The sequence below is a fragment of the Crinia signifera genome, chromosome 3 (assembly GCF_055691185.1).
Source record: "Crinia signifera chromosome 3, ASM5569118v1, whole genome shotgun sequence".
Taxonomy (NCBI): domain Eukaryota; kingdom Metazoa; phylum Chordata; class Amphibia; order Anura; family Myobatrachidae; genus Crinia; species Crinia signifera.
The window spans coordinates 199,216,995-199,231,317 of NC_139219.1; the positions used below are offsets into that span (position 1 = coordinate 199,216,995).

The 14,323-nt window shown below is 40.1% G+C and overlaps 1 protein-coding gene across 3 annotated transcripts in view; it reads right to left on the minus strand.

The window, feature by feature from the left end:
* Positions 1 to 14,323, minus strand: part of SMAP1 (small ArfGAP 1) — a 281,227-nt gene that overhangs the window by 18,337 nt on the left and 248,567 nt on the right. For all 3 annotated transcript variants that reach the window (XM_083177252.1, XM_083177251.1, XM_083177250.1), the window contains one exon: positions 6,994 to 7,165. In XM_083177252.1, the coding sequence (XP_083033378.1) occupies positions 6,994 to 7,165 (172 nt within the window). The remainder of the gene's footprint in view (positions 1 to 6,993; positions 7,166 to 14,323) is intronic.

Genomic DNA, 14,323 nt, shown 5'->3' on the forward strand with positions numbered 1-14,323 from the left:
TCCAGCCCCTGCATATGGAATGAGCAGGATATTACCTGTTCAGCTTCACAGTGACTTCTGGGTTAACCTATTATGTAACTAAAGTTTAGATTTCTAAAAACAGATGTACACAAATACATTTCATGGAGCTAAACAAAAAATGTAAGCTTTGAACTTTATTCCCTATAGCCCAAGATGACTATTACTCACATTTCCATTAATGAAATTCCTTTATAGAAATGTAAGATTTTAAGTAGAAACGCGCATGTAAAATGGCTTCTAAATAGCAATTGCACACTTCCACAAAATTTTTATTATTGTGACAATATAGACAAGGTCAACAGGTCTATGTGCTGATCATAAACATATCCGCTTTCCTAGGGCTTAAATGATAGATAAAACCTGCCCATTAATCTAAATATTTGTAGAGCAACTGATAAGCGACTTAAGGATTTTTTTTTTGATTGTGTGTGGTTTATATATTTATTTATTTTAAATGCAGTAAAAATACTTCTACAGTATATTTCACTATGTTTCAAAGATTTAAAGATTTAAAGATTTAAAGATGTCCAAATTCAAAAACCAGCAGTTGACCCAAGCTTGGAATAAATTAGATAGCAGTAAGTATGTTTGATTGATCACCACCTAGTAGTTTGGGTTAATACCAATGATTTGAGTAGATGTATTGGTGTAGGTGTAATTTTGTACCTGCAAATATCGTAGCAAGTCTACGTAGCTCTCCCAAATGGTTATGGTATAAATGTTAGACAATGGGCAGTATTCAATGACCATTTTGGCGATGTGCAGCGAATCCTGTTTAGGATTCGCTGCACATTCGCCACTGCTCGCCGTGTTCCGGAGCCTCGCCGGCTCCAGTATTCAACGAGTCAGGGGCTCGCTGCCCTTGACCGGCGAATTTTAACTCCTACGGCGATGCCGCAGGGAGCCTGAGGACGGCGGCAGGCAGGGAGATGGAAGTCTCCCTGCCTGCCCCAGAACGTTTGTGGGGGGGAGGTGGGCTCCCCGGGTGCCAGGCAGCATAGGCTGCCCCCCGGGGGTGCCAGCAGGGGAACGGGTATATTCACTACACCCGATCATGCATATGTAATGATCGGGTGAAGTGAATATATGAATATCTAATGAGCGGCTCGGCTCCGGCCCCCTGCTGGCTGGTCTGTGTAAAAAAAAAAAATATATATATTTTTTTTAAATTAAATATATATTCATGTGCTTACAGCACATTAATAAAAATAGCATGCCCCTCCTCAGAATAAAATTCCTGATTTTTTCACACCAAATGTAAAAAACAAAAAACACTATTTTAAAAGTTCACATTCCACTTCACCATAAAAAGATAGCGATTGCTACTCGGTGAAACATGGCGAAAAAAACCTTGAAATGTATTCGCCATCTGGTCATTGAATAGGGTGATTCACCGTTTTAGTCCAAAATTCGCCTTACAGCACAAAATCGCCATAAGAACCTGGCGAATCAGCCACATTGAATACCGCCCCTTGTCTAGGTCGACACTGACAAAAACCCAACACAAGCTTAAAGTCGACAGACATGGTAGACATGAATAAGGTCAACATGAGTTTTTCCCACAGCTTTTTGATATCTATGTCAACATAGACACCGTATAAGCGTGTCGCATGCCCTCGCCCGCTCAACACACTATTATATTTCCACTTGCATAGTAGTAGTTTGAAAGTCACCTTTTTTTTTAAGAAAAAGTGAAAAATTCATGTTGACCTTTTTTATGTCGACAATAAGCTTGTGTCAACCTTTTGTCAATTTCAACCTTGGGTATGTCGACCATTTCAAGGTGTTAAGTCACTGTTGACCTAGACACTGTCTACCCAGTGACCGCAATACCCTCCCAAATCTGGGGGGGGGGGGCACCACCTTTTCCATGCTAGTGTCGGTGTATGGTGTATTCCAGCCAATTCATAGGAAAGACAGTAAACCATATGGGGTAATTAGGAATCTGCATTTGTATCATACATTCTCATGAGACTGCAGAGATAATGAGTAGGCATTTTTTACTACCCCTTAATAATCCAACTGACAAACATTAAAAAAATCTGTTTAACCATGTTATTAATAAACTACTGTATTTTTACTCCTTCTGTAACCAAAGAAATATAGGGTTTACTTTTGTAAGTACTGAAAATTAAATTAGCCTTTCATATCATGGGATTGACATGAAAAAAAAATTGACATAAAGAAGAGCGAAAAAGACATCTCAAAAGGTTGTTTTTTTTAACTACTTTATGATAATTAAACAGACATTTGAAAAAAAATGTTTTTCCTTCTATTAGATTAAATTACTTTTGAGGGGGGTGGAACATTAGGGCAAGAAGCATATTAGTCACGTCCCTCCTCAAGAAACTGTCACTTGTTTGATAATCTTTGAGTAGCTGACGGCTAGCAATAGATAAATACTATATGTCAGCATTTCATTAATGTAGTACAGTGCTCCCAATGATGAAAATGGATATAACCACAGTACTGTGGTAAAACTGAGGGAATATCTTTATGCACTGGGGACATGGGCTTGATTAAGTGTTGGAAGTAAAATGTGGCCCATTTTGCCCCAAATTTGCCCCCAATGCTGAGTTTGTGCACCTCCAGACTAGCTCCATCTGCACAGATGTGCACTATTCTACGCACAAAAGATTCTCTGCCAAATACATGTATTTTCCTTTATGCCCAAATCTGCACAGCCCACCTTTGGGTTGATACAGTATGCTATCAGTGTACTTTGTCTACATGAGAATGCCCTATTACATCCCAGTTTTGCCTCCCCAGATATAGGTGTAGATGCAACTGACATAGGGTTAGGCTGTTGTGTAATAAGAGGAGGGATATCCATACATAATGCTGATGCACATGTGGGGACATTTCAGGGGTCACTAAACTGAGATTCCTCAGCCCTACATTATCACCTTCTAATAGTGACAGATCAGTGTTCGTTGTGGTACATTAGTATAGCTGAAGTAACTAGACTAAGCAGCACCTACAATCCAAAATAGATACATCTGCACTGTGCAGACATTGTTTATATTAATACAGGGAGCATAAAAACACATTAATAAAAAAATAACTCCTGGACCAGACACTGCACTTGCCAGCTGGTTCCAGAGACAAAGGTTTGCTAGAAGATGCTGACCCGTCTCCGTTATGGCATTTTGAAACGTCAGTCTGCAGTATGGCACTGCCAAGAATGATTACAAATCTCACGATGAGGGAAGGGGAAAAGGGCACAGGCCAGCTGAAGGTCCTGCATCAAGTTCCATTGTCCATTTCTTCTGTTTGTACAAGTCACTGTGTTCATTTACCATAACCTAGATTATGCCTGACAAATAAGAGACTGTACAATGTTCCAGTACGTGCAACATAGCAAGCATTTTGTATGTGGTGCATATAGCACCACATACAAAATGTTTGCTATACATTAACTGAAATGTTCTAAAATGAATTTAAAAGGATTCCATATTCATTCGGCTTTGGTCTCTTTGGAGTTAATATCCAGAGGTATTCGATAATACAACGATGGAGGAGGTTGGTGAACATATTAGCCTTCCATAAAAATACAACAGTCAACATAAATGATTTTTCATGGCAGGTCATAAAATATTAAACAGCAGTACTGGATCAGTAGAAGAACATATTCAGAGAGGGTGTCTTTTCTGTAGCCACAGGCATAGTGCCTGCAGAATTTTCAGATGGTAGATGGACAGTAGAAGCCGCTTTTATAATTCCCCAGGTACCCACATTGGGGAACGTAATAAATATATACCTATTTTGATGCTTGCTAGTAAAAGTAACCTCAGCTGACATGGCCTATACCGCACTGCCTGCAGCTCATCATATACTTACTGTATGACTATTTATACAAGTGAAATAATAATAAAATGGAAAAAAGAAGAGGAAAGTAAAAAAACGGACATTATGTAAAAAGAGACTAGAAATCTAGTAAGGTTTTAAAAGTGTCATATGGAAAGGTGAATACAAATTTGTCATTTATATTATAGCAGTGTGAAAAAATAGAGCAATTATATAAAACTATTACATGATAGAATCACAATAATGAGTTTACTTAAAAAGCTATGTGATTGCACATCAGCGGAAAGTGGTGTTAATACTTAGGGCAGTATTCAATGAGAAAAATTCGCTGTGATTTCTGGAGAGTTTGTGCTTTTCACGCGGTGGAGAGAGGTTTTTTTTCTCCAAAGGCGAGCCACCCTATTCAATGTGAAATATTCTCCGTCTTTCTAAGTGATTCTCGCCGTCTCTCTCCGTGTAGAAATTCTCCATCTTTTGATGGAGAGCAGGAATGTGAACTTTTAAACTAAAAGGGTGTTTTTTTTAATTTTGGTGTCAAAAAATCAGGTTTTTTTTTTCTGTGAAGGGCCATGTTATTTTTATTCATGTGCCTATAGCACATGAATATATATTTAATTTAAAAAAAAATATTTTTTTACATTTTTTTTTTCTTTTTTTTTACACAGTGCAGCCAGCAGGGGGCCGGAGCGCTCGAGCCGCTCATTAGATATTCATATATTCACTGCACCCGATGCACGTTCGGGTACAGTGAATACTGGGTCCCCCGCTGGCTATAGGGGGGGCAGCCTGTGCTGCCTGGGTCCAGGGGAGCCCTGCTCCCCTCCCCATATCCCCTGCAGCAGCCAAGAGAGACTTTAATCTCTCTTGGCTGCTACGTCCCCCGGCTCCCTGACAGCTCCCTGCCGCGGACGCTCGTCCGCTGCAGGGGTTAAGACTCGCCGCGAGTGGCGGCGAGTCTTTAAAACGTTGAATAGGGGGAGCAGGAGTGGCAGCGAGCCCTCCGGAACACGGAGAGTGCACGGGGAGCAAAAAAAAATGCTCGCCGTGCACGGAGAATATTTCCATTGAATACTGCCCTTAGTGAGGCTGTGTACTACGTGACTGGAGGACCATGGGAAAAGGCTGTAGAATTACCTGCAGAGTACACAATGACTTTAGGGGACTTTTTCTAACTCCCCAGTACATAAAACATTTATATAATTCGGGATTACTGAAATCGTAAGAAAAAAGTAAATGCTGAAATAAGCATTTCATATTTGCTGACAGGTCCTCGCAAATGCCACAGATTGAATGCACTGAATTTTGCTTATCCATTTCATTAGCATAACATTTGTTAAAAAAAAATAAAAGAATACTTCAGTCACAGTAGCTTTGGAAAGAGGAATGGAAATGTGCTTACAAATTGTCTTTCCAACTTTTAACAGTCAACTAGAGAAATCCTCATATTAAAATGTATGGAACCAAATAAACACGCATAAAGATATTAAACAGCACAGCTGCAATACTAACCAGAGGTTGTGCTGTACTCCAGCACAACATTACAAGTATAGAAAATGCCACACTGCTTTATAAATCATGCACTGGTGGTAAAGCGGATACAGTAGCAGTTCTGCCTTGCTGTACTAGGTGCTCTGTGCTGCCTCTTGTTGACACAGCTGCCGGGCACTATGACCCATAGGCTTTAAACCAGGGGTGGGGAACCTCAGGCCCAGGGGCCGTATGCGGCCCCCGTAGCCGGTCTGAGTGGCCCGCCCACCCGGTGGCTTTGCCAGGAGTCAAGTACAGGGGAGTTCTCGCGAGAGGTTGGTAATTCTCGCGAGATTCCTTTTAATAAACAGCAGCCTTACCAGGTTGAACAAGAAGGACGCAAGTCTTTTTTCAGCCTTACCTTCTATGTAACTGTCAGTCCTATTCAGCGGCAGCCGCCGGAGCGTGGGACGGCTGCAGCAGGACAGTTTGGAAGATACATTTTTACATATGACCCACGAAGGATTTTTTTCCCCATACAAACTGCCCTTGACACAAAAAAGGTTCCTCACCCCTGCTCTAAACAGAGGGCAACCCCCAGAGTTACTCTATGTAATGCAGAGTGTTTGGAGACTCTAAACTCCACAGTGGCATATAATATATACACTTCTATCTAGATATACACTAATGTCCATCTGCACACCACTGCCACCTATCACTGTAGTGCCTGCCAATAGTTGCTGCCTCTTCTATGCTCCAACATGCTCCTTGGTTTGTGTTGCCTTATCCTGCTACATTCTGCCTTCCCTTGATCTGTGGTACTTTGGTCTATCCTGCCATATCCCCTGGTCCATTCTCTGTTCAACAAACTGCCACAATAATCACATGGGACAGCTCTCTGGGCTGTTCATCCTAGACAGCAGTCATGTAGATCATACAGACTACTACACAAGTGTATAGGTGTTCAATTGCATTTTTCCCCTGGCAGTATTGTATGTGTATGTCCCCATTGCCTTATTTTCCAATGGTTCTCTCTCTCCCTCTGATGTAGTGGGGATGTAATATAGTGATGTTTACAGAGTTGTGTAGCAGATGGGTCAGTAATGTAGTGTGAAGTATAGAGGTATATACAGCAGTAATTCCCAAACTCAGTCCCAAAAGGCACCAGGTTTTAAGGATAGCCATTTCACAGATGGTTAAATCGACTTGACTGGGCTACTAAATAACTCACCTGTGCTCAAGTATGGTTAGTCTTAAAATCTGGAATGTTAGGATGCCTTGTAGACAGAGTTTGGGAACCAATGGTGTAGGGTATAGAGGGGTACATAATAGTGTAGGGTAAGAAGGGAAAAAATACTTTTTACATTATTATTGAATTAAGAAGCAAAATGCAGGAAAGTATGAAATCTGGGTAAAAATGCAAAGAATTTTTTTTTGTTCAGTCTGAAAACAATTATGTATTCTCATAATTCCCATAATAGTTCAGCTAAAATGCACAACAGTAGCCAAAATCAAGTAAAAAAAAAATGGACTCCCAGTAGTTCTATCCAACGTTATGAAACAACAGATGTACAGGTCCACAGATACAGTATAACAAGAACTAATTTCAGAGAAGTGTTGCACTAATGACACTAAAAATGCTCAAAAAATATTCTACAATGCACATCCAATACAAACATCAACCTGAGCAATATTTACCTCCTGTATTCTGCTGCTGCAAGTTTGTTGTACCATAAAGTGACAAGATTGAGTCTTTAGACAAAGGCTTTTTTGGAGCTTCTTCAGATTTGACCGTTTGATCAGTAAATAAATCTAGATCGCCAGAGGAAGGTGGTGGTACACTGATAGTTGCTGGGGTGGTGGATGTGACCTTCAGGAAGAAAATATGAAAACAATCTTTAAATATATGCACGAGGGAAAATGTGGCTTTCATTTACAGTATATATGCCAAGTGTAAAATAAGGCTTTTAGCTTTTAAATTACCATAAGCAGAACAAATCTAGGTAGTTTAAATCACTGAAGACTGTACATGTAGAGTACAATAATATTGAAAACGAATTAATGGATATGCAGCTAACAATGTAGTGTGAATGAATATTTTCATTGAACAGCTAACACGTGTGGTGTATTATTACTTCCATTTAGCATTGCATGTCTGCAAAAACACCCAAAAATTATGTCTATGTACAAAACATTATTTTATATGGCATAAACAGGTAACGGCCCCTATACATTAAATATTATACATTTCATTAAACAGCCATGGTCAAAAGTCTGAGAATGACACAAATATACATTTTTCACAAAGTCTGATGCTTCCGTTTTCATACTGCAATACTGTATGTCTTTAAGAGTGATCAGATGAATTGCAATTAATCGCAAAATCTCTCTTTGCCATGGCAATGAATTTAGGGCCTGATTAAAAATGGTTTTAATGTTGCTGCCCTCTGTTGGAACTTAAACTGATCACCAGGTGATCACAGTACGTGTTTCGCATGTGCAGATGTCCGCAAAATCGCCACCTGTGTTTTTTGGACAATTGCATATGGGTCTGAATCATGCCCTTAATTGAAAAAAATTTGTACTACATTTCAACCCTGCCACAAAAGGACCAGCAGACATGTCAGTGATTTTGAACTCTCTTTTGAACTCTGTTGAAAGTGTTGACGAGAACAAGACCGGAGATCACTTGGTCATGCTGACAGATAGAAAAATAAACTGGAAGCTTTAAAAGGAGGGTGGTGCTTGCAATCACTGTTCTTTCTGTGTTAACCATGGTTACATGCAAGGAAACTCTTGCAATCATCATTACCTTGCACAAAAAGGGCTTCACGGGCAAGAACATTGATGCTAGTAAGTTTGCACCTCAATTAACAATTTATTGGATCAAGAAAGTCGAGGATAAATTTAATAGTTGTGAAGGCTTCAGTGTGCACAAGAACATCCATCAAGTGCCACGATAATATCAAAGTTGATTCAGCTGCAGGATCGGGACACCACCAGTTCAGAGTTTGCTAGGTAATGGCAGCAGGCTTGTGCGAGTGCACCAAGATAAGCGCTCGTCCGGAGAAGAAAAGGTGTCCTCTGTCCTCTGTCATGCCAACAGTAAAGCACCCTGAGACCATTCATGTTTGGGGTTGTTTCTTAGCTTGGGCTCACTCACAATTTTGTCAACTACCACAGCCATGAATAAAGAACAGTATCAAAACATCCTCCAAGAGCAACTTCTCCCAACTATCCAAAAACAGTTTGGTGATGAACAAATGCCTCTTCCAGCATCATGGAGCACCTTGCCATAAGGCAAAAGTGATAACTAAGTGACTCTCTGAACAAATAATCATCAATTGGGTCAATGGACAGAAAAAGCCCCAGACATTAATCCCAATGAGAACTCATGGTCAATCCTCTCGGTGTGTGTTAAAACAAAAATCCATAAATCCTGACAAACTCCAAGCATTTGTGCAAGAATGGACAGGCATCAGTCAGTAATGTGTCCCAGTAGTTAAATGACCAGGGTGAATTGCAGAGGTCTTGCAAAAGGAGGATCAACACTGCAAATATTGACTCTAAACATAAACTCAACGTAAATTGGCCATAAAAGCCTTTGATACTTATTTAACGCTTGTAATTTTAGTTCAGTTTACCATAGTAGCATCTGACAAAGGTCTAATAACATTAAAGCCGCAAACTTTGTTAAAACCAATACTTTCTCAAAACTTTTGCCCATGATTGTAGATACATTGCCTATTTTCCTGATCCCCCGACAGCTGGGTCAAGAAATATTAAACTTGTTTAATAATCTAAATCTCCTGATTCCGGACACACATTTGGGATTTAAAAATGAAGAAGTTCAGTTTCCCAAACGTATTGCAGATCACCGGTGGCCGCCAATAGGCATGTGTGGTCATGTCAGGGAATAAGAATGAGATGCATTATACACTATACTATTCTGCGTTTATAAATAATCATGTATAACAGTCTGTATTAGTGAACCCTAATGGTACGCAGAAGGCTATTCGAGCTATACTCAATTGCATAAAAATATATTTTTGGGATAATCACGGATCACCTGGTCAGATCGCTGCCCCTCTGGATTTTATGAAAACCCTTAAAGGATTAGTTGCAGGCCATAACCTTCTAACACCAAAGTTGCAAACTACAGTAAACAATTTCTTTCAAGAGAGAAGAGACAGCGATGAGAAGAAAAAGAACACTTATAACTGCTATAAAAATACATGTAATACCTCAGTAGATATGTTTAACTGAAATCATTACTAAAATAATACTTACCATGCATATTTGGCAAAGACATCACTTTACATCGTGATTTCAACATATAAACTTATTGTTTATTCAGATATGCATTTTTAACAGTTTTTCTGCTCCTTTATTAATACAAATAAGCTGCCACCACTGTACCTAAATATGCACTTCCCACTCAAATTACAAATATACACTGAGCAGCAAACCTTTGGCTTCCCACGCCTCAGCAGAAAATTGACATGGTTTACTAACCAGCCAGCTCTGCTGCAACAGTCCTCCCCCCAATCCCCCACCCCGTTCCCTGAGGCCCGGCTATCTGAAGCACAACCTTCTAGAGCCAAATCACAATGCATCACTAATTGCACATCTTACATAGGCCAGCATTATTTTCCAGGAATTACAGCTGTGCTTTTTAGGCACTAGAATTTCTTCCTAATTACCAGAAACATAAGCAGTCAAACATGACAGTGTTACGAGAAAGCTTTCTAATGTTATTTGCTTCATAAAGTCTTAGACAGAATCCGGATTTGCAACCTAATATCCCTGTTTGGTCATAGTACCATTAACATCTACCTCTACAAGTCACTATAATAGTTGGACCTTTGATCTAATGTTTGCAGTGCTAACTATAATGTAATATGCAATTCTGAACGCTCACACGAGCAGGGCCCTCATGTGCTTTTTCTTCTCTTAAACCAACTTTGATGCCACCAAATCCTGCGATTTTCTGCCACCCTAATACTTATTCCAGTGTCCTCTGCTGATGCAGCCGGCCGGATACCTTGTGGCACCACATAAATGATAATAATAATAATAATACACAGATGCAGCAAAAGTGAATAAAACTGTTGCCTGAGGACGAATGACTAAATTCTTTTTTTTTTTTTAAATTAACGGCAATGTTGGTGGGTTCTCCGATTTATTGTATGCAAGGGACATACAAACTCTCTGATACAGGTGAATTTGTCCTTTAAACTAGCGAGCAATACAAATTATAATACCATACAACTTAATGGCTTTGTATGATTAGGTAGCATGTTGACAGTGGTAACTATGTTACAGCCCTGACTTCAATTCCTAACAAAAGGAGCTGAGTTTGCATGTTTTCCCAGCGTCTTTTTGGTTTGCGTCGACATACCTAAAATAACATGATTGGTCAAATGTTCTTCTGACAGTAAAATTAATCTTGGTTTGTATGTTTTCATGTGATCGGCAATATAGGGCCTTATTCTGAATCACTCGCAGAGGCAAATTCCTTCCCAAATGGACAAAACCATATGCACTGCAGGTGGGGTAGATGTTACTTGTGCAGAGAGAATTAGATTTGGGTGGGGCTTTATTTCAAAGTGAGATCTATATTGCACTATAAAAATAAAGCAGTCAGTATTTTCCCTGCACTGAAACAAAATAACCCAGCCAAATCTAATTCTCTGCACATGTTACATCTGCCCCACCTGCAGTGCACATGGTTCTGACCATTTGAAAAGGAATTTGCCTCTGTGAGTGAACTAGAATAAGGGCCATAGACTGTAAGCTCTACTTGGGCAGGCATAGCAGTGAATGACTGAAATAGTATGTAAGCACTATATAAATAATATAAAATATAAATAATAATAAAAATATAAAAAAAAATAATAATCACCAAGTACTGTTGAGCACGTGATAATTAAATTGCAAGGTATGTCAGGATGAGTCTCTTACAGTATATTTTATCCTTTAATATGTATTTAAAAATATTGTTAGTTGAACATGTGTAATTACAATGGTAATAAACACTGCTTGATAAAAGTTGCTCTGGTCCTAAACCAAGATGAATAAAATTAGCAATTAAGAATGGCAATTGGAAGAAGATATCAGAAGACTGACCCATGAACAACTTTATATAGAGCCGAACAAAGAGACACAGAAACTGATGCAGAGTACACACTAGGTCACATGAAAACAATACGATGCCTATCACAATTTATCTGGATTTCCCGGGAAATTATACTGTGCATACACACTGTGTGCGATTTTACAGACTATCAAATAGTTGATTTCTGGCTAACTTAAATGTATGAAGACATATTGGTTGTTGTTGGTAGTGTACACGCTGCACTATTGATTCTAGTCATTAGTGACATTGTAGAAATTGAGTTACATGTACAGAAAATGTCGCTACAGACCCGTGGAGGTGCATATCATTGGACATACAATGTGTACACATTGAACAATTTTAAGAATTTGCAGTGGTTTTGAGAAGCACCACATAGTAAATTAAGCCCTATGGTCTTTGCAATTTTTATAGTTTTTGAATTTGAAACCTGTAGGGTGTCTGTACTGTATGTAGAAATATATAGAATGTCTAGGGACTGTATATGAACTATGGAATTTTTGTCAGTTCATTCTGGCATCATGCAGGTGTCCCCTGTGCCTTCTCTTGAAGAAGGGCACACAGATGCCCGAAACGTCGACAAACGTACTCTTGAAATGATGACGTAAGAATAAACTAGAACGTTTTTTACATGCCTGTCAGAAAAGTCTGGTGAGTGCTCCTTTATATAATATATTTTGAGGACTTTATTTGGGAACTGCTGAGGACTTTTTAGTGCGCTGGGTATTGTTTATATATATATATATATATATATATATATATATACATACACACACACACATACACACGCATACGCACTGCTGAAAAAAAAATTAAGGGAACACTAACATAACACATCCTAGATCTGAATGAATGAAATATTCTTATTAAATACTTTGTTCTTTATATAGTTGAATGTGCGGACAAAAAAAAAATCACAAAAATTATCAACGGAAATCAAATTTATTAACCCATGGAGGTCTGGATTTTGAGTCACACTCAAAACTAAAGTGGAAAACACACTACAGGCTGATCCAATTTTGATGTAATGTCCTTAAAACAAGTAAAAATGAGGCTCAGTAGCGTGTGTAGCCTCCACATGCCTGTATGACCTCCCTACAACGCATGGGGATGCTCCTGATGAGGTGGCGGATGGTCTCCTCAGGGATCCCCTCCCAGACCAGGACTAATGCATCCGCCAACTCCTGGCCAGTCTGTGGTGCAACGTGGCGTTGGTGGATAGAGCGAGGCATGATGTCTCAGATGTGCTCCATTGGATTCAGGGCAGGGGAATGGGCGGGCCAGTCCATAGCATCAATGCCTTCGTCTTTTAGGAAATGCTGACACACTCCAGCCACATGAGGTCTAGCATTGTCTTGCATTAGGAGGAACCCAGGGCCAATCGCACCAGAATATGGTCTCACAAGGGGTCTGATGATCTCATCTCGGTACCTAATGGAAGTCAGGCTACCTCTGGCGGGGTGTGGTATAATTACCCGACAGTCGGGATTCCGACAGTCATTACTCAGACGTCGGAATCCAGACTGCACAGCGTGGGGAGCGCAATGAAGCCCCTTGCGGGCTCGCTACGCTCGCCACGCTGCAGGAACGGTGGCGAGCTGTGCTCGCCACCTATTTTATTCTCCCTCTATGGTGGTCGTGGACCCCCATGAGGGAGCAGTCGGGATTCCGACGTCGGAGTATTGACTGTCGGAATCCCGACAGTCGGGGAGCCGTCCGGCACCCCTCTGGCGAGCATATGGAGGGCTGTGCAGCCCCCAAAGAAATGCCATCCCACACCATTACTGACCCACTGCCAAACCGGTCATGCTGGAGGATGTTGCAGGAAGCAGAACGTTCTCCTTGGCGTCTCCAGGCTCTGTCACGTCTGTCACATGTGCTCAGTGTGAACCTGCTTTCAACTGTGAAGAGCACAGGGCGCCAGTGGTGAATTTGCCAATCTTGGTGTTCTCTGGCAAATGTCAAACACCCTGCACGGTGTTGAGTTGTAAGCACAACCCCTACCTGTGGACGTCGGGCCCTCATACCACTCTCATGGAATGAGCCCGATGGAATGTATATGCTATGACCTGGTGTTTCCCTGGAATGTTTGGAAGGTTTCTGCTGAGACACAGTGAACTTCCGGTATCCAGCACGGTGTGGGTGGTGATGGTTTTGTGCACAGTTATAAAGGTAAGCTTTCTTTGTCACTTTGTTGTATCTGAGGACGGTTATTAAAAACCGAAACATGTCATTCAACTGAGCTCTTTGAGTCAGTGTATATATTGTACGCGAGTGCCGCTGGTTGATCTGATCTGTTGCTATATATATATATATATATATATATATATATATATATATATATATATATATATATATATATATATATATATACACATATTTTGCACCTTGTCCTTGATAAAAAAGAAGGCAACATGAGCAAAAAATGGACACTTTATTAGACAGATGCTGGGATATGGACAATGATTTTACCTGCTTTTTGGAAAAAAGGTTGGATCCTGATGCCAGCTCAGTACCCTCTTTGGGTATTTGGACACAGCAATTTGATGAAGCAAGCTGGCTTAACCAGAGTCCTTTCTCTGTGTAAAAAGGGTTCTCCTGGGTCCAAAGTCCTTGAAATACTGTCATTTTTACCCAGATGGACCCTACAGAAAGGAAAAGGGATAAGCCAGCTTGCCCCAGTAAAAATCCCAGGCCCAAATCTAGTGAAGGATACTTTGATTTGCTTCTTGTAGACAGATAATCAATCCAGAACAGTAATTTAAGGGTCATAAAGCATACAAAACATGGCATCATCTGATCAGCACAAACAGCTATAAACACTTTCATACATTTTATATCACACCATATTTATAAACTCAGTACATAAAAAAATAAATAAAATGTGTTGAA